Genomic DNA, 19,702 nt, shown 5'->3' with positions numbered 1-19,702 from the left:
CTATATCGGCAGTGGAAAAATGTCTTGTCATGTCTTCTATAACACATTATTTACAGCTCTGCCATTCGACACAGCTAAAACCTCTGCCCTCTCACATGATTCACTTAAATAGCATCATAGATATTCAAACACTTCTCAATTCATCTTTCAAATTTGGCATTTTTCCAGTGGAAAAAAAAAAAAAAAAAAGATGCGTCACTCAGAAAATTCCCATAAAGCACTGCAACAGTTAAAGCGCTTTGAACTGTTACATTTATCAGATGAAATCAATTCATTATACATAAATATTTTTTTATTATAATTTAATTTTAAAATGTGCAAAATGAAAATACAATGACTATTTGTTTTTAAATAAAAACATTTCCTGACACGGTGTTTTGTTTCATTTCAGCCTGCACCAGTCATGGCACTAGTCAGGTGACTTCCCGAAATATGAATCTGCACTGTCTTTGACCTTATTCTGGACACAGCGATACCCACCGCAGTAAGTGTTGAAGCATCACCAATGCTTTATGACAGTTTGTCTGGTAACGAAGAGTAAACGGTTTCACCGGCCCCACCGCCCTGACAACTGCTGACCCTTCACTTCCTGACACAGCACTTGTATTTAACACAGCGACGTGCCTCTGGCAAGCAAACACACAATGAGGCACGAGCAAAGCAAGCGCTTTGTTGGTTCAAAAAAAAAAAAGGCCTCGAAACTCTCGAATAGTAAGACTAGTCGCACTCCATATGTTTAAAATACAGAAGAAAAGAGTCACACAAAGTCACGTTTTTTTCTTTTATTTAAAATACTCCTCCAAACAGAAAGAACCTTTTCGAAGCCCAGAGAGTCCAAAGCCAATAGAGGCGTCTAGAACAGAGGCACCACTCATTATTGCTAAGTCACACTGCTGCTGGACAAGGTTTCGGGTAGAAGTTGGAAGAGAGGGAGGCACAAACACAAGACCCACCAACACATCCTGTTAAGCACTCACTTACAAAATGATCTATGTCAAAGACAGTGGTAGAAAGTCTAAAAACTTAACGCTTCAGTGCTGCAAATGTTCTCCATGGCAACTGGCTTCCTGGTTACTTTCAGTTCATACTGTTGACCCATATTCTAAAATAAATCAAGAGTAGAGAAGCAATATATAACATAAACAATGAACAAAACATTTGGGGAAAATTAATTTAAATATTATAGCCAGAGATAATTGCGCTGTCATAGTAATTCAGAAGCTTTAATTTCACTTTTTTGTTTCAGTTAAATTAGAACAATTTATAATTTACATTTAGGAAAATATTTTGGGTTTTAATAAAAAATTTTTTTTTCTTAAATATTTTTTAGGTTTTGGAAGAAAGGGCAAATTGTTTGCGTTGTGTAAAGAACACTTGCAGCCAGCATATTAAAACATATCACTTCAGTCTGCTTATTTATAGGCATCTAGCATTACAGAGAGCAAAACACACTAAAGGGGTTGAATAGGAGAGTGAACATATGGCACAAGTCTGCTGGTAGTCCATCTTTACTATCACAAGTCTAAAAAAAAAATCTGCATGATAGAAAAATTGTCTGTAAAAAAGATGTTTTGCTGCCATGAAGTCAGAGGGGACGAGTCAGTGGACGTGCACATGTTCAAGCCTTCTCCTTAGTCTCCTCCTCTGCTGCCTCGGTTACCTGTCGAAGGGATAAAAAGTTACACAAAAAAAGGAGGACATTTTTGTGTTGACGCTCGGTGGCTGTTGCCTTGTGATGACATCACATCCTGCAGTTAAGATCTCACTTTTTTTAAATGAAACTTCAAATGAAGGACAGGAGAGGGCTGCAAAATGGTCAGAGAAACCGTTTGTTGACTCGACTGTTCCGAATATGGTGGAAAGTTCAGCTGAAGTTTTTAGAGGTCCGAGGATATGATGTCATCGGTAAGTGTATCACAAATACCACAGCACACATTTAGCACCTACATCAAACGTGTAACCACCTATTCCTCGTCCCATTCATGAAATACGTTCCATTTCTCTTGCTCACAGATGATGAAAACAGTAATGTATGAGGGGAAAATGTATATGGCTATACTGGATTTCTAGCATCTCAGGTTCGGTAAGCTAAAATTGCACATTATTACACAGTAACATCTCATTTTTTTCCCTAAAAAAATACATCGGTTTTCATCAACAATGGCACCTGGCAACCTATGATGACCTGGATGGCCCACACAAATTTATTTTTAAATGTTATTTGTCTTCCTCTGAATTATTATATAGCTTTTAAAATCTTTAAAAAAAAATAAAACCTGCACTAATAAAATAGAGATTTAGATTTTAGACAAAAATTTGTCTGAAAATGGTCTTACTGAAAATGAAGCGCACCGTATTTAACATTCACTCTGTCCATTTCACATCAAGCTGCCCTCCAACCTTAGAGTCACTACAGTGTTAATAAAATGCTCTGGTTTTTACTTTCTCAGAATTACTTCAAAACTCCATCAGTTATACATTCTATAGGCACACACGGCACAGCAACCCACAAGATTACCAATACATGGCTTCATATAAGTGCACACCTAAGTTTAGAATCACACAAGTATACCCTTAACTTTGACTGTTTCAGTCTGTCCCCGCACTGACATCAAGGAAGGAGCCGAATTTCTGATAGAAGACACCATGACAGACGGACGAGAAACAAAGATCTGCCCATATTTGTGTGTATTGGTTTGTGTGAACAAAACAAAAGAGAGAAAATGGAATAAGAACAGAAGGTTAGCAGGTTAAAAATAACAATTGTATCTAGTTTAGATCATGTGATACCACGAAACACTTCAAACAGCTTTTGCTTGTTGTCATGGCAACGTAGCTTCTGGAATGGAATGGTAAGTTTTAATAACAGCAACATGAAAACAGTTCATCGATATATTTAAGGAAACATTTTATGTGGTGTTCCTCAAGTGTCTTGCCTGAGCCCACTTCAGTTTAATGTCCTGAGAAATCACTAGCTCAATGATCACAGTTTGATATGAAACTCTGTATTGCATTTTTATTGTAATAACCAGATACTGTAGGCTTCGTATTATTTTAATAAATTATAAAGAGCATATTATCATGTTTTTGGATTAAATAACAATGATGACTCTCAAAGAATAGTTTGACAGATGACTTATCTATTTAATTAATCGCATCAAATGAAAATATAGTATATATTATATTATTATGAACGTGTTTTAATCCTGGACTGTTCAGATTTGTGGTCACATACCTCATTAGTCTTGGTGTCTCCGTTCTGGGCAGCATCTTCTTTCTTCCCCTTTACGCTGCCTTTCTTTGTCTTGGACCCCTTATCGTCTCCAGACTTCTGTAAAGCACATTAAAGATCAGCAGTTGGGACAATAGAAATCGACGGAGTTAATTTAAGCTGCTTTATTTGCAGCCAAATCTCTCTCAGGTGGCTGATCTCTTTATGAATTCAAGAAGAGCAGAAACAATATACTGTTCATGATGCTCATGAACAATTGGTGAGCATACCCGGAGTAAAAGGAAAATCAAAACAAATAACAGTTTGACAGAAAACAGGATTATTTTATCAGCAAGAGCAGTTTGTTCCTGGAGGCGGATCACTCGGCTTAGTCACAAGATATTAGTGAGTTGATACATCTATGCGTAGTGTGAAGGGTGAAACATTCAAATACCTGCTTCGACTATAATGCAGTATTTTGTGCAGCAGGAATGACATTTTTAAGTTGGTTGTGTTTAAACTTATACATAATAAGGATATGATAGTCATTCATTCACAGCAAGGATTGATATTGTTACAGTCACACATATTATTAAGCAAGTTTTTCAGCTTCAGAAATGCCTAAAATCAATGTCTGATAATAAGTACATGCGTTTCACTGTGTGTGTGAACAGTGAGTTGGCGCGTGTGTTAATGATCTGTCAGAGGGAAACTTTGCGCCTAGTGATGACTCAATTTAGTACTACAAAAATGACTAACTTCAATGCGTCACATTACCTTGACAACGGCCTTCTTGGGCTTCACCTCGGGTTTTGGTGGCGCGGGTCTCTGCAGAGTTGACAGAGGTTAGTGAGTACTGATCCAAATTGAAACCTGTTTGCGGCATTTCATGAAAGAAGCGTGAAGATAAACATCCATAGCTTGATGTTGGGATTGTTTCTGGCTCACCGCTCAACTGTTTTTGACATAGACTAATAAAATATATATATAGTGCTTGATAGCAACTTTTTAATCTGGATTGTCAAACTCTTAATGTCTATTATTTTAGACATACCAACTTTAAGTTCCAGCACTTCAAGCACTGTGAACAGTTGTGATTCCTAAGATGAAATATGAACAGAAAGTGAGACAAATATTGTTTTGCTTTTAGTAACTTGTGTCATAAAAAGTCATAAATGTTTACTATCTTGGCTAATGGAAAGAATTCAGTGCCAAATGAACACGCTAAGTGTTTTTTTTTTAATGAACACAATGCGCTGTAGTACTTTTCTACTGCATATTTATTTCAGTTATAATTTACCTTATAATAAAATAAGTTTCAACGTTAGTGAGGGACACCGACAGCAACACGCTCAAACAGACACACAGAAGGAGAAACAACAGACTGCAAAGAAAACAATGACAACACAAATAGGAGGACAAAGATATTTGAAGCTGCATGATCAATATCTAAAATGATACTGTAGTAGCAGAGTCATATAATGGAGAGGACACTGAACAAATTCAATGTTGTTAAGCTTTAAGGAATTTTTGAAATGGTGCAAACAGTGTGCTTGCATTGTTGTGTGTTTGGAGGCCACTAGATTTGTGTGATAATCTACTGTTATTCTTACATTCACAACTTTTGTCATCAGTTGCAACTCAATGCTGATGTTGGGGCAGTAAAAAATGAAAATTATATCAGATAAAGTCTGCTCACGGCTAGTTACTTTCACTTGTAAATGCATGCAGCCAAATATGAAATACTGTTAAAGTTGTTCATGTTTATGTCACAGTGTTATATCCAACAGTGTATTTAATATTGTGATCATGTTCGTACTATTTTTTTTTCCATTTAGTTCATCAAACACTAGCAAAACATTTGAGCATGCGGTATCTAGGAACATAAATAGCGTGTTCACATGCTTTCCCATTGACCTGAAAAAAAAAAAAGACCTGAAAAGCAGCCCACAGTGAGCAAAAGTATTTTGTTTATATTTTTGTCTATGTAACATATTCCAGACATCAATGGTGTACTGCACCATATTTTTTGACTGTAAATGAAAATAAATAGACAAACGTCATCATTTGTCTGCAAGCTACCTACTGAATCAACTCTTGGGGTGAACAACATATTATTATCTAATCTATATTGAGACTTTAAAAGACATCATCATTAACATCAAAGCTTCCCTCTCCTGCTGACATGAAAAGCTGAAGAGGTGGCACACATAATCTGCCCTTTAACCTACAGTCAAGACCAGCCAACCACACACCTTGTTTCATTCTTGTCATTGATCAACAACTCAATATTCAATATTCATGCCAGAATTGATTATTGACTTAAGTTGAATTCTTAAGTAATGATGTTTAATATGGTAGTGTCACACATATGTGTGTGTATCTACTAAGCACATCATTTATTCAAAGCAGTTTAAATAAATTTAATTTAGAAAAGGAAATTGTTTAGAATTTCTAATTTCCAGCAAACTCAAAAATATACACAAAAATAAGTACCTTTAAAAATGAGCAAAGATTTATCTCATCATGATTCAGCTTTACGACTGCAAATGTGCTGTTTAGAGTCAAACAATAGAAGAAAGTGTGTTTAAGAACACCCATAAAAAAATACCAAAACCAAGTGTGATTTTTAAAAAAAACATGAACATGAAAATTTGGTCAGATCGCCCAGCCGTAGTCAAAATAAAGTTTTGTTGATTCTGATTCTAATACCGTTCAGCCCTAAACACCTCTTTGGTGTGCATCTTAAATCACTTGGTATGCTGCTAACTTTGTATTTGTTTTGCGTTTGGGACTTTCTTTAATAATTTCTGCGTTTTTCACGACGCGCTGTCTGAGGTCCTAAATGCTACGCTACGCTGCACATCTTTGCGAAGCTACACCTTTCTGGACTCACTTAAATGTGCGTGTTTTTTTTTATTTGTACACGCAATGATCCATGGTTCAACTCCAAATTCAAGATGGCGCACACGGGCCTTCGAATCTCTCCATCCATCTTTTGTGCAGAAGATGCTGCAGAAACCCTGTGAGGTAACCAGCTAAGACCCATAAACGTGGCTTTGGATAAAAGTGTCATTATTTATTGGCTATAAAAATACAGCATTACATAATCACAGACAAGACAGATAAAAGACAACAAAGACAGCCATGCATATAAAGCCAGACACAAAAAAGCACAACCCTTGTTACGAATATTTCCTTGCGGCTAAGCTGAAACTGAGGTCCACGAACTGAAGTGGGATGTGAAAGACAGTGAGAGCAGTGAGGACAGGAAGGAGAGAAGGACACTCACCAGGGACAACCGCTCTGACCTCCTGGTTGGCTGTGGGAGCAAAAGATGATCAAGGGAGTGACAGAGAGAGAGAAAGAGAGACAGGTATCATTTGTACCTTGAGCATATCCTCCTCATTTACTGTTCTTAATCTATAGCACATTGTATTAGGAAGCATAATTAGTCACGAAACACTGCAAACAAACTCACAAAGCCAGGCAACAAAACAGTAAACTTCACCTCGTGTTTTGTGACTTTAGAGGCCTCCTTGCCCTCTGCACCTTCTGGAGACTGGAAGAGGGAACGTTAGCATTAGCATCCAGTATGCTGAAGTAATTCAATTCAATAGAGCAACAATGTCGGTTTTCAACTGAACTTTAACCAACGTGAACGTAGCAAATATTTAGAATCTAAGCAATTTTTGTAAACCGGCTTTATGAACCAACTACATTTGCTTTTTGTGTTTATAAAAAAACAAAGTTTGCCGCCATTTTGTCGCTACGTACGACATCCTGACGTCACTGCGCAGTTCTGGTGTGCATGCATGGGCTATACCAAAACAAAGCTGGTGGGGAAGGAGATCCTACCAGCTTTGCGAAAGGCTAGCATTTGGCATCATTTTGGGTTTTATCAAACGCTCTGAAATACTGCGCTGGACAAAGTTTGCAAACATTGCAAAACATAGATCAAGTGCTTTGGCAACATAAATACTCTGGCTCGTATTCTGCTACACCCTGACATCACAGACACACGGAACAGTCGTCTGTGCGTCACAGACGCCGAAGCCGGCACGTTTTTCAGTGCGACAGCTGTGCCGCAGCTTTACCAAGAGACTACACAGTTGCCAGAAAAGGCACTTGCCTCAGAATTTAGAAGGCAACATATTTAACTGAACTATTTTCATTTTTTGAATTAAATAAAATTTTGATATATATTGATATTGCTTTTAAGTAGCAGGTGCAACAATTCCATCTCAGCATGGATAAATATTTAAAACTTTATACTTGTGTAGGAGACACTTTTTTGGAAAGTAGATTAGATACGATCAGAAACCATTACGAATAAAATTGTTTGGATCTGAAAAATCAATTTTGTGAGATCGTAAAAGATTACCACCTCTACTAAATGAATATCATAAAAGATATCATGTTTAATAATAATATATGTATACACAATTCTACAGATAAGTATTGACCACAGACCATTCTTTACTGTGTCTGCGCAAGGACTCGCTCTCTTTAGCTAGCTAGTTTCCACTGTTGGGTCTCTCCATAGATGCATTTGTCAAAGGGACACTGGGGACTAAACACAGCTGGCGAAGTCACTTTGTGTGGCCCGCAAGAGCTGTAAACAGCTGGCTGAAATGTAATGCTAATTTAAAGGACGCCAGAAACTATCACCTCCATTGAACATTGAACATTTTTTTGGAAGCGAGTGGTGTTGAATAACTCAGAGTAGGGATGGGCGACAACTTTTCAAACACGGTATACCATCCAAAAACATGAGAATTTTGCATCACGCGATAAATACGATAATCACACACTCGCTGCATTGGACTTCCATGCATGAACACGACAGGAACATTACGCCACGCTGTGTTCTCTAGCGCCACAGCGTTTGACAGTTGTGGAGATTTTAGTGGACTTTGGTTCAAAAATGTATATTTTTGATCACACTAGACAATGGACTGACAGTTTGGATAATGATTTTGAGAATAGTTATTTCATGTTATTTCTAATATTTCTTCAATAGCATCTAGGAAATGTGTCCAGACGGTCTGTAGTTAAAGTCAACTGTTAAGAGACATGAGATACATTGGGGACAGCACAGAGACAGCTCAATTTAACCCCTAAATAAAACTGGCAGAGCAGTCTGTCAGACATGACAGATTCTACGAGAGATAAAAAGGTCAGTGATTTTCAAGTAGCGGTTTAAAAATTTGAGAGGCTCAATATCTTGGGGGTATGAAGCCTGTTAGCCAGAGAAAATCCATAAGCTAGCCACGTTGTCGTATAAGCCGCAGGAAGCAGCAGCTCACAGTCCGGAAATTACAGTAAATTATTTCAGGTGGGATCTCTCATTAAATTGTCTTCTGTCTGAATCTCTGAATTTTTGACATTCCTAAATTCTACAGAGGAAACACAAGTAGTGGGTGAATGAAGATTCATGAAAGATATTTTCGCAATATTTATTGTCATCCCAGCTCAGAAATAATGGAGTGGAAGTTACTAGCAAGACAACATCATGCTAAACAATTCAAAAAGTAAACAAAACAACAATAGAGTCATTATTCTTAAGCCAAATTTCACGTGCTTGCAGGCCGCATAAATCGATGTAATGGGCCGAATTTGGCCCATAAACCAGGCATTGCATCTTCAAAAATATTGCCCACAACTTTCATGAACCTAAATTGTATCAAATTGATACGAGAAACGCGATAATAAAACAGGCTGCCACTGTAAGTCTTTCAGCGCCTCATCCTTTTGGGTGCAGGAAGAATAATGGGACATTCCACTCGCATCATTTGCATGTGGGCGACCTCCGCCCCTGGTGGCCCCCCATTTTCTGTCCTCAAAGGCGAATGTACACAGACAATGGCACTTGCCGAAAAGCCAGGTTCCGCGTGTACACCGGTACAATGCTCTGGAGCTCTCCGTGCACTTGTTTGGATAGTACCCACGCTCTTTTTACTCGGTCACTATTGTCTTCTCTCCTTTCTCTCTCCATCTAGAATGGTTCATCCATCCCACAGGGAGAATTAACGTGTTACCGGGGTGGTTTTTAAGATCAGATTTTTTTATATATTGGCGTCAATATTACTGCCACACACGGTCTTCGTGGGATTTACGCATCCATTTATTCTCCAGGCTGCTGCTCTGACATTCGCCAGTGCGCGCTGTGGACGCTGGAGCTGCGGGCAAACCGTTGGTTGAGATCCATAACGGCGTATTTACGATGATACATTCTTTAAAAATCAACATAGGGTGGAGTAAATCCCACTGTTAGAAATTCTGAAAAGGCAGCATTCTCAAAGTTTGGCATCCGCGCACTTGTCTCGACGTCGCCATGCACCACCGATCATTTACATCAATACACCCACAGAGAAACACTCACCTTTCTCTTCGGCATTTTTGACTGCTGCACCGCGGGAGCGTAAAAATGAAGGTCAAGGTTGCAGGTTAGGTAGATGGGAATTTGAACCGCCTCGAATTCTGGATCGATATCTAAAGCACCTTCGATAATATGTTGATTATATGCGCTCCCAGAAAGTCTGTGACTGCCGCAGCCATTGGCTGGAGGGGACAGATCCCTCTCTTGTCCTGTGCCCCGATTGGCCAGTCTGGTGTCATTGTGAATAAAAGGCGTGTGGTGATTGGTTAGAGATTTATTACAGCGAAACGCTGATTGGTGGCGCGCTCTTTGTGCGCATTGATTCCAGGCTCGGGACTGAGAGGGAAAGCGGAGACAAACCAATGAATGGAGACTGGGCTCTCGGGGAATCTGGGTAATGTAGTAAATATTGTTAAGGACACAAACACAAAAGACTAGAACCGAATGTGCACAAAGGCACAATGGAAACGAACTCCAGAAAAGCATTGTGCCTTGTAGACTGAAAGCTTTGTAAAGTGCCATGAACAAGAGACAAAATTTACAAATATATTGAAAAGAGATAGTGAAAATTAAAAATGAAATTATGATTCAATATCCATCCATTGTGGTATTTACACATTTTGCTGTAGTATTTTACTGTTATGTTAATACATCTTAAGGTCTGTATTACATTTGATTTTCCAATATTACAGTTAATTATTATTTATTTTAAATGTTCATACTGTATTTACCATATATGACACAATAATAATGTTGAAAAAATTACTTTAGTGTTGAATAAAAAAAATATAAATTCTGTATTATATAATAGAATATATTTACATTATATTGTTTATTTATTTAGGTTATTTTATGTTTATGGAGAAGCTTTGCGGAACAGTACTCAGGGAACATGCTGGATGAAGATGACAAGAGGACTGGAAAGCATATAGTTTAAATTAGAGATTCTCAACCAGTGGTCTATACAAAACTTTTATTGAAGTGAATTGAGTTCTCTGTTGAGCGGAGTGGGGTCTATTACAAGAGAGCGTGGCACGCATTAAAGAAAGTGACCACTTTGCATGGACAGCAGTGGACCAATCTAGAGATGTTCGAAACAAAGCTGTGCTATTCAAACATTGTCTCTGTACAGGAGGGCTCTCTACTGTGACATTTTTGCCTCCATTTAATGATATATGACTTAGTTGGGCTTAAATCTGAGAGCATAACAGGTAATGCAAGCTGCAAACTAAGTGGGAGAGCAAATAATACCCAATGTTTATAGAGGCTTTTTTCTTTTCTACAAAGCATTCTAATGGGTGAAAGTTCTTTACTGCTAAGGTTTTTGTTGAAATGATGACAGTACAGTAGGGCATTGGTGAGAGCTGCCAGGATTAGATAGGTGACTGACAGCAGAGTCAGAAGTGGCAGAGATGAAGATGTGAAGGACCAGATCAAATATAACAATGAGAGAAAAGAAACTCACTGTTCTACTAATAAGCTGGAACTCATCGCATAACTTTATATGAAAATAATGATCTATATTGGTGCATCCATTTATTTAGTCAATGTAAAATAAGTCTTATTTTTTGATGACTTGAGAATTGCTGTGTATTGTGTATAAGGAAAAAGACCTCCCAAGGAGAAACTTAACTGACATCTAGTGGACGCGAGAGGTCATGCCAGGCGTCTGGAAACCACTGGATTGAGGGCGACAGGACGCGCAGTCGTTCATGAATATTAAATACAGACTTATTCAATTTGAGTACAACCAATCTATGATATTTTTATATTTTATTATAAACGCCAGCCCTCCTCTCTTATCTATATTCCGCGGGCTTGCTCCTCGTTCCAGAGAAAAACGAATACAAAAATAAATAATTCATGTGTGAACAGCAGAAAATCCATCGGGAATTCAGTGCATTTTCTTTGTTAAAAAACGCGTCTAACCCGAGGTGACTGTCTATTAATAGCAGCGGAACTTGCCCCCCCCTCCCCTCCTCAGCCAGACTCACCCCGCATTACGTCATTGACTGGTGCGCTTGTCTGGCACTTCAGAATTAAGGATGCGCTTTTCTCTCAGGACGCACGCTCCTGAGAGAAGTATCAATAAACGTGTAAGACTGCAGTGTACAATCTACTCGTGCAATGGCACAGAGCAGTAAATGAAACCAAGATATGAGTCAGTGGGCGGGACTTCCTGCTGTCACGCCAGCCCGGCTGTTTATCTGGGTGTGCAGTGCGCGACTGGTCCAGTGCGGGATCAGATAACAAGGTAGGCTGCGATATGCTTGTGCATTTTCGCCTTTTAAAAGTCTTTTTTAGAAGCGCTTTTCAGTGACAGCACGCGCGCTAAGGTGTGTGTGTAGGTGTCTTCTTTTGTTGCATGACGTGTTGGAGCTGTCAACTGCGCTGCAGGCGACTGAGCTCGGCTCATATTTGATTGTTTTGTGCGGAATTACATGCTTTTGTTCGTAGCTCGGTCCGTATTTGCTTGACGAGTAGGACAAAAAGGGCTGGAATTTTCAGTGACATCACCTTCTCCTTAAATGTGCTAGAATTAAAATGACATTTCTGCCGTGAAATCAACACCTAAGCAATTCATATCGTGCAAAGAAATGCAAAATTGATGGATTTCTAAGGTTGGTTTTAAGTTGCAGGATGTATTTCGGTGTTTGTAGACTGTATTCCAGTATGTTAATCGATAGTGCTCACAAACATATATAAAATTTAAAAGTAAAATGTTCAATAAATGATCGATATCTTTCTAAATTTCAGTATATGGGACTTATGATGTCTCATATATCGACTGGAAGTTTGTGTGAAAGTGACTGTTGACTGAACATTGCTCAATAAAGTTGTGGCAGGAAATCCCCTCAAATGTCTATTGACATTAGTGTCAGATTTCACTGTTAAACCTACTTAATTATATTAGCAAGCTACTGGACAATGATAGATGCCTAATACATTATTTTAAAATAAAAATAATCTTGTGTAAAATGAAATTACATTCCATTTATTATATATGAATTTTATAATGGGACTGTATACAAGTCCTATTCAAACTGATCATTTTTGAAGTTCATTTCAATTTTTTGGTCAATGATAAGCTTGAGTTAAAAGTGGAAACAAAGAATGACATTGTAGTATGTGTCCCCTCCTTAGGTTAACTAGGTGAAGTAATAATCTGTTGTTGTGGACCTGCAGGTTTGAGTGACCACTCTCCACCATGCTCAGGCCTCTAGTCTGTCTGTGGGTCGCTCTGCTTCCCCTGGTGTCTCTCCATCGACTGGAGCAGATTGATGGGCAGGGTCATCGCCAGAAGCTGCTCCTCGTGTCTTTCGATGGGTTCCGCTGGGACTACGTGGACAGGGTGCCGACGCCGAACTTCCACAACCTCAGTGTGGAAGGGGTGACAGTGGAGAACATGAGCAGTGTTTACATCACCAAAACCTTTCCGAACCACTACAGCCTGGTGACGGGTTTGTACGCAGAGTCACATGGCATCGTGTCCGACGAGATGTTTGATCCTGTGTGGAACCAGCACTTCTCCAGGGAGACCCAGAACATTTATGAGTCTCGGTGGTGGGAGCAGGCAGTGCCCTTGTGGGTCACCATCCAGAAGTATGGGGGGCGTAGTGGGGCGGCAATGTGGCCTGGATCCGATGTCATGATCCATGGAATGTTTCCCAATCAATTCCTCCCCTACAACGCCTCGGTTCCCTTTGAAGACCGTGTAGAGCGGATTATTGAGTGGCTCGCTGCCCCTGCCGCGGAGGCGGTTGATTTCGGTGTTCTGTACTGGGAGGAACCGGACAAAAGCGGGCACAGCGTGGGACCTGAGAACTCTCTCATGGACGTGGTGATTGCCGGGATCGATGAAAAGCTGGGCTTCCTGCGGAATGAACTGAAGAAGGCAGGACTGTACGAGACGGTGAATCTCATAGTGACAAGTGATCACGGGATGACCCAGCTCTTCGCAGATAAGATCATCGAATTGGACGAATATGTCAGCAGAGACTTGTACACCTGGGTGGGCACCAGCCCTGTCGTTGGAATACTGCCTCAAGAAGGTAAGTGTCTCTTACTGAAAGGTAATTCGAATGCAACATAGTGGGACATTATTTCAGTTGAAAAATCACTGGCAGCCACAGGGCACAGGCTCAGCGACAGTCACTCTGACTGGCAGAGGTTATAATGTACGGGTACGGGCTTATCCATGCTGCTTATATGTCACAGGAATATGCTGAGTATGGCGTCTAGAGCAGGGGCTCTGAACCTTTTTCATCTTGGGGCCACCTTTCCCAGAACCAGCAGGTCCGGGGCCCATACAAGTAATACAACTGATTCACGACTCTTGATTTCCATATCCATCCATAACCATTTTTAATCTACTTACATATAGACAAACCAAAACCTTGTCAAATGACCTGAAACCACGTGATCATTGCAAAGATATTTGTCACTGAAAAGTCCAACCAGCAGCAGAACCAGGTGCAAGCCATATTCGTCAAATTTACACAAAAAAAATGTATGCAAAAGTAATACACTTGATGCAAAACTGTTGAGAACACTGGGAAAACTGAATAAAATAAATATAATATCTAAATATCATAAAATGAAAATAATATATTTTATTTAAACTTCAATGAAGATGTAAGTAAATGAAAGTATTGCCATAAAATGGCATCACTTTATCATTTTTTCTTTTCAAGAACTTCTCCATAGTTGGTAACTATCACAGATTTGCAGCTGTCAAGTCAATTCAACGACACACTACTGCCACCATATGTGGCTAATGTGTTAAAACTGAGCATCTCATGGCCCAAAGGTGGAAAACAAACAAACTTTTAGAGGCCCGCTAGAAGGCGCTCGCGGCCCAACCATGGGCCCCGGCCCTATGGTTAAGAATCTCTTGTCTAGAGAACAGGGTTAGAGTTTAGTATGGGTCCCTGCTGTAAGATATTGACCCCCTATACTGAGATTTTAGGGGGAGTTATCCGCAGCTCAACATATAGTGAAGTGTGGCAATATCAGCACTCGCCTGTCAATCGAAGAGGATGGCCTTTTAAGATAGACCTTAATGGAGGATGGTTAGGGATGTACAATGCACTCAGCCAGCCCCCGCGGCTGCTGCCTCCCCATAGTAGAGATTCCTAATGTGATAAAAAAAAATCCTACAGGAGAACACTGATGTCCTGAGATGCCCTTCTGATTGTAGCTCTGGTTGTAGAGTGCTCACCCTGTGACTGAGAGTGAGACAGGCTCAGTTTGTGCCCCATATTTAATGTCCTGATGTAATGATCAATTCTTTGTAGGGAAGCTGGACGAAGTGTATCACAAGCTGTTGGATGCAAACCCGTATATGATGGTGTACAAGAAGGAAAAGATCCCCGAACGCTTCCATTACCGCCACAACAGCCGGATCATGCCCATCATCATAGAAGCCAAGGAGGGCTGGACCATCGTGCAGAACAGGACCACCACTCTCATGAGTAAGTATTCACAGCTTCACAGGAAAACGGTAGAAAAGATAGGCGAGTCCTATTTATAACTTCAGAGGAGTTAAATTTAGCAAGTAACCCGGCTCACTGTTATTGCAGTTGTACTTAACAAAGAACTGCAGACCCCTGAGAGAGTCTGTGGGCTTTGTTGTCTGGTAGCTTATATTAATCCACTGTTCATATCTCAGTGAGAGCGAGCATGTATTGAGTATTGGTGTTTTATATTTCCGCTGGAGTAAGAATGTTTAATAATGTCTTTGTTGAGTCTGCAGCAGCCAAAATATGTTTGTCTCTCGCACTGAGTCGATTTTACTTACCAAACTGAACATGCAGTTTCTAGGGTATGATATTGAATCCTATGAAGTCTATCTATATCTATATCTATCTATCTGTCTGTCTGTCTGTCTGTCTGTCTGTCTGTCTGTCTGTCCGTCCGTCCGTCCGTCCGTCCGTCCGTCCGTCCGTCCGTCCGTCTATCTATCTATCTATGATTCAATATCATACCCTAGAAACTGCATGTTCAGTTTGGTAAGTCGGTTGGTAAGGCTGATCGACTCAGTGCGGGAGACAAATCTATATATATATATGTATGTATGCTTGTAAATTTGTTGTTTATCAAGTTATTGTGGTACAAATGGATGTTTACAGCTTTGTTTTTTACAAAGCAAGTTGTTAGTTGTCAGTCGTTGACATGGTGTGTCGGGTGGGGGGTGGGGTTAAGGGCGGGGATATGGGTTGGGGCGGGGTTTGGGACGCCCTGTTTCAAAATCCTAGCTAAAAGCGTGGTCTGCTCTCGGTCTCAACTACAACACTGACGATGTAATTTGATATTAAATGAGTCACAGATGAGTCATGATGTATTTGCTCACTTTTCCGCACCTGTGCAACTTAACACAATCCCCCAGAGAAATGGCACCGGGTCCATCGCGACCCACAATGTCAGAAGTATGGGGACAGCTCACCTTGACACAAAGAAGAGAGATAAAACATTTCCCAAATATGTCTTTGGAAGTACATTTCAGTGTCTGAAATTTTAAGTTTCAAAACAATTAACGCTTTACAAGTGTTCACAACATTTAAAAATAAATTGCTATGTACGACGCTGTAATCTGATGTGGCAGTCTGTTCATCAACCCATGCATGTCATGTGTCTGCTAGTCGACTAAAACATGGTGTAGAACAGTGCGTTAGTCCAAGAAAGAACTAGTTGAAGTGGAGCAAACACAGTTAACAAGTGAGTACTGGAAGCTAGTTATTAAGTGGGTGTAGGATGGTAGGGCTTGCAGCTGGGGATCCATTTTTGGCTGATAAATGGTGGGCCATATCAAAAGAATATCTCAAAACTGACTGAAAGTTAATGGATTAAAATCCAGAAGGTTTTTTTTTGACTCACATTATAATGGAATAATAAAGAGACAGTGCTGCTTTTAAAATGTAGTCATTTGCCTCTGAATACAGATAAAAACCAATTCCAGGATGAAGCTGTTTGGAAACGCTGACAACTTAAGTGTACAATACGTACGATGGCTGAAATATGAACACACTGTCTTTCCTCAGATGGGAACCATGGCTATGACAACGCCCTGCGCAGCATGCAGCCGATCTTTGTGGCTCGTGGTCCAGCCTTTCGCCAGAACTACGTCAAGTCCTCCATGAATTCTGTTGACCTCTACCCTCTCATGTGCCACATCCTGTCCATCAAACCTCGTCCCAACAATGGTTCCCTAGTTAACGTCCTGGACCTGCTGGCAGAAGAGCCAACACCGCCTGCCCCCAGCAGCTCTCCCACCGTCCAACGGATATCTTACGCACCGTTCGTCGGCTCTTTTCTAGGCATTGTGATGGTGCTCGGCTTTCTATTTGTCTTCATCAAAAAATTGACACTTCACCAGCTGCCATCACTGAAATACAGCAGGAGGGAGATGTCTCAGCCGCTTTTACAAGAGGACCTGTCGCTGTCGCGAGAGGTAGAGTTTGCACCAGAAGTGTGGCGCTTTGTCCAGAAACATCCCTGAACTGTTCCCTGACATGCTGAAGTTCCTGATTGTGAAGTGGAAACCTTCTGTGGTTTGCTTCTGGACCAGGCTTGAGAAACATTTCCATGACCTTTTTTGTGGCTTTGCTTTGGTTGTGAATTTTAACGGAACATCATCCCATGATTGTATTTGTTCGTCCGATAGGGAAAACAAAGAAAAAAACAAAGAAAAAAACAAGGCGCCTCTGCATGTATGGATGTTTGTTTTGGTTTGAAAAGCCGGCGTGTGAGGTGCAAAATGAAGAGTGTCAGATCTAGAGGCAATAGCAACTTGGGAATTACTGTGCAGAATCTCAGACAATCGCTGAATGGCAGGAATTTTAGAGTCGCGATCAAGCACTTCAAAATCTCGCCATGATATAGGCATTAATACATGCTCAAGAAGTTTAAGAGTTATCAATCGTCGAAGGGCCTGATTTATAAAAGAGGAATACAGTCATAGACATGCGTGAATTGTCGCTCACAAGACAAAGGAGGTGCAGATTTCAGTATTTCAGTATTTTAAAATGCTAATTCACTAGCATGTATCCCTTGAATTATCTTCAGCACATTATTAAATATCAATCTTCAAGTGCAGATACGTGCACAGGGATTGCCGGGAGCAGTGCTCAAGCCCCAAAAATAAAGTGCATCTATCACTAAACAAATTCCAAATTATTCTTTCTATTCTTATAATCGTGACAAATGTTCGAAAGATTCCCCCTTCTACTACTTTTACATATCTGTCTGATGCTGTGGGTCACAGGAGCCATTTTTGTTCGCTCAGCACTGGAGGAGCTGTGGTGGGCTCTTGTGAGCGCTGCTGTGCACTTCAAGGGACGATTCTCAGAAGAACTCAAACCATGCAACCATCATTCCATGCAACACCACTGTTTGACTGGTGGTTCCAATGCAATATGGAAACACATACTAACCAGAATGTAAAAAACAATTGATCTTGAACTTGCATTTTAGAGAGAAACCAAGTTGCATCAGGATACACAATATTTTCAATATCCCCAGCATAGCATTTGATACAGATGGAAACACCTTTGAAGATCGAGTATAAATGTGACTCGAACCCCTGTTGTCTCCAGCCTTAATAAGTAAGACCCTTAATACTAGGAACCCAAACTCAGAGCTCAGTAGTAGTGGTGAGTAGATGAGGTTGATGGAACAATGTCCTCATTTTTGTGCTCTTGGTTTTGAAATGATAAGGTTTCATTGAAGCACTTGTTCAAATGCTAATATCTTATGGCAGACAGTGCCATCTGGTGTACTCTAAAAATCAGGACACTGTTTCACGATGCCTCATGTACCCATAACTACTCAGTCATGTTTGAATTAGCTGAAGGAGAAAAACCCGCCTTGTTTCATCATTGTGCCTTCCTCTTGCCACAATGACAACAAATTGTTCTGTTACATTCTTAAATCTTTAGTACATCAGGCCCTGAGATGATAAGAAAAACCCACGGGCTGCTCAAGTTACATGGCATTTGCAAATCTATGCTGAACTGATTTGTGTTTCGTAAAAAAAAATATCAATGTAGCTCCGGTGCAGGATCCGCTGCAATACTGTGATTGAGCTTTTTGAGTTTCCTAAAAGTGATTTTTTTTCTTGAACACATCACTCACACTGTGCCAGGCTCACGTGCGCTGACCACTTCACGCTGTTGCTCTTTAATAGTCAGTAACCATTTGCCTTTTTTTTAAACTGGAAAAAAAAGTCAATGCAGTTGTGTCAAGTTTTTCTTTGTGGAAACTGTGTTTTGGGATGTATTTCTACTTGATTTTCTTCGTCGTATGTTCCAACCACGAACATTTTGTCTGTGAAATGTGAAGTGCAATTGTTGTTGGTCAGTATTTCATCTTAATTTTGGAAGGCTTGAGAAGACTTTTTTGGGCATGGCTTTGTGAGAACTGTTCCTCTGATTTGCACTACTGAGAAGACAGAATTTAGGAACAGTATGATGCTTTGATTTTGCACTTCCATATTAAAAAAGTAAGGTGCCTATAGCCACGAAAAAAAAAAAAAAGATTTTCAGTCTGAAAATTAGGAGGATAGTAAAAAAAATAGCATTTTTTAAAAATTGGTTTTAGTCTTATTGCTTGACAATGCACTATATATAATAACTTGTCCCAAAAATCGACAGACATCACTGTGAAATATCCTTTTTAACGAAAGAAAAATTTAAGAAATTTATATTGGAATTTTTAATTTTCAGGTTTTTTGATTCGAAAACAGGTGTTGTCTGCTACTGAATGGATCGGAGAAATATGTGTCACTTCAGTATATTTAAATGTGAAAAAGAAGATTACTATTGTCTTATAGAGCAACTATCCTAGAGTTTACAGTAATTGTTTGATTTGAAATATTGATATTTACATGACTTATTTTTTGCCCTGTTGATGCAATTGAGGAGTCAATTAAAGGGACTTGCGTGAAAGTAAATGTTTTTGTTTGGTGTGTTTATTCAGTCAATATAAACTTTAAATGTAACGGATTTATCGCTGCACAGATCATGAATAGAATTAAGGTTAATATAGAACACAAGATGATGACGTGGTCTGAGTGACGTCACATAGGCGCCGGCGTGATAGTGACGATCATA

At 39.8% G+C, this 19,702-nt stretch overlaps 2 protein-coding genes across 3 annotated transcripts; one reads left to right on the top strand and one right to left on the bottom strand.

Annotated features, from left to right (window-relative positions):
- Window positions 1-748: 748 nt before the first annotated feature.
- Window positions 749-9,815, bottom strand: hmgn3 (high mobility group nucleosomal binding domain 3). Its single transcript, XM_053887960.1, has 7 exons — window positions 9,597-9,815; window positions 6,723-6,773; window positions 6,504-6,533; window positions 3,989-4,039; window positions 3,236-3,331; window positions 2,573-2,672; window positions 749-1,660 (listed from the first exon to the last, which is right to left on the bottom strand). Exons 1-7 carry the CDS (start codon window positions 9,609-9,611, stop codon window positions 1,632-1,634), a joined length of 372 nt encoding a protein of 123 aa, XP_053743935.1. The 5' UTR covers window positions 9,612-9,815; the 3' UTR covers window positions 749-1,631.
- Window positions 6,388-19,532, top strand: enpp5 (ectonucleotide pyrophosphatase/phosphodiesterase 5). 2 transcript variants are annotated; one of them, XM_053887958.1, is made up of 4 exons: window positions 6,388-6,587; window positions 12,780-13,645; window positions 14,891-15,067; window positions 16,634-19,532. In XM_053887958.1, the coding sequence occupies exons 2-4, from the start codon at window positions 12,802-12,804 to the stop codon at window positions 17,089-17,091; spliced, it is 1,479 nt and encodes a 492-aa protein (XP_053743933.1). In that variant the 5' UTR covers window positions 6,388-6,587; window positions 12,780-12,801; the 3' UTR covers window positions 17,092-19,532. The 2 variants fall into 2 exon arrangements, with proteins under 2 accessions (XP_053743933.1, XP_053743934.1); XM_053887959.1 differs by lacking the exon at window positions 6,388-6,587 and adding an exon at window positions 6,595-11,847.
- Window positions 19,533-19,702: the final 170 nt, after the last annotated feature.

Source organism: Synchiropus splendidus, chromosome 15, assembly GCF_027744825.2.
Source record: "Synchiropus splendidus isolate RoL2022-P1 chromosome 15, RoL_Sspl_1.0, whole genome shotgun sequence".
Classification (NCBI taxonomy): domain Eukaryota; kingdom Metazoa; phylum Chordata; class Actinopteri; order Syngnathiformes; family Callionymidae; genus Synchiropus; species Synchiropus splendidus.
The sequence above is the reverse complement of the archived record's forward strand: the minus strand, read 5'-3'. Positions and strand labels throughout refer to the sequence as shown.

Coding starts and splice junctions, on each gene's coding strand:
- hmgn3 (XM_053887960.1), bottom strand. Junction 6,534..6,722: donor CTAAAGTCACAAAACACGAG/GTGAAGTTTACT, acceptor TTGCTCCCACAG/CCAACCAGGAGGTCAGAGCG. Junction 2,673..3,235: donor GAGACACCAAGACTAATGAG/GTATGTGACCAC, acceptor AAATATGGGCAG/ATCTTTGTTTCTCGTCCGTC.
- enpp5 (XM_053887958.1), top strand. CDS start 12,802: ATGCTCAGGCCTCTAGTCTGTCTGTGGGTCGCTCTGCTTCCCCTGGTG. Junction 13,646..14,890: donor TGGAATACTGCCTCAAGAAG/GTAAGTGTCTCT, acceptor AATTCTTTGTAG/GGAAGCTGGACGAAGTGTAT. Junction 15,068..16,633: donor CAGGACCACCACTCTCATGA/GTAAGTATTCAC, acceptor GTCTTTCCTCAG/ATGGGAACCATGGCTATGAC.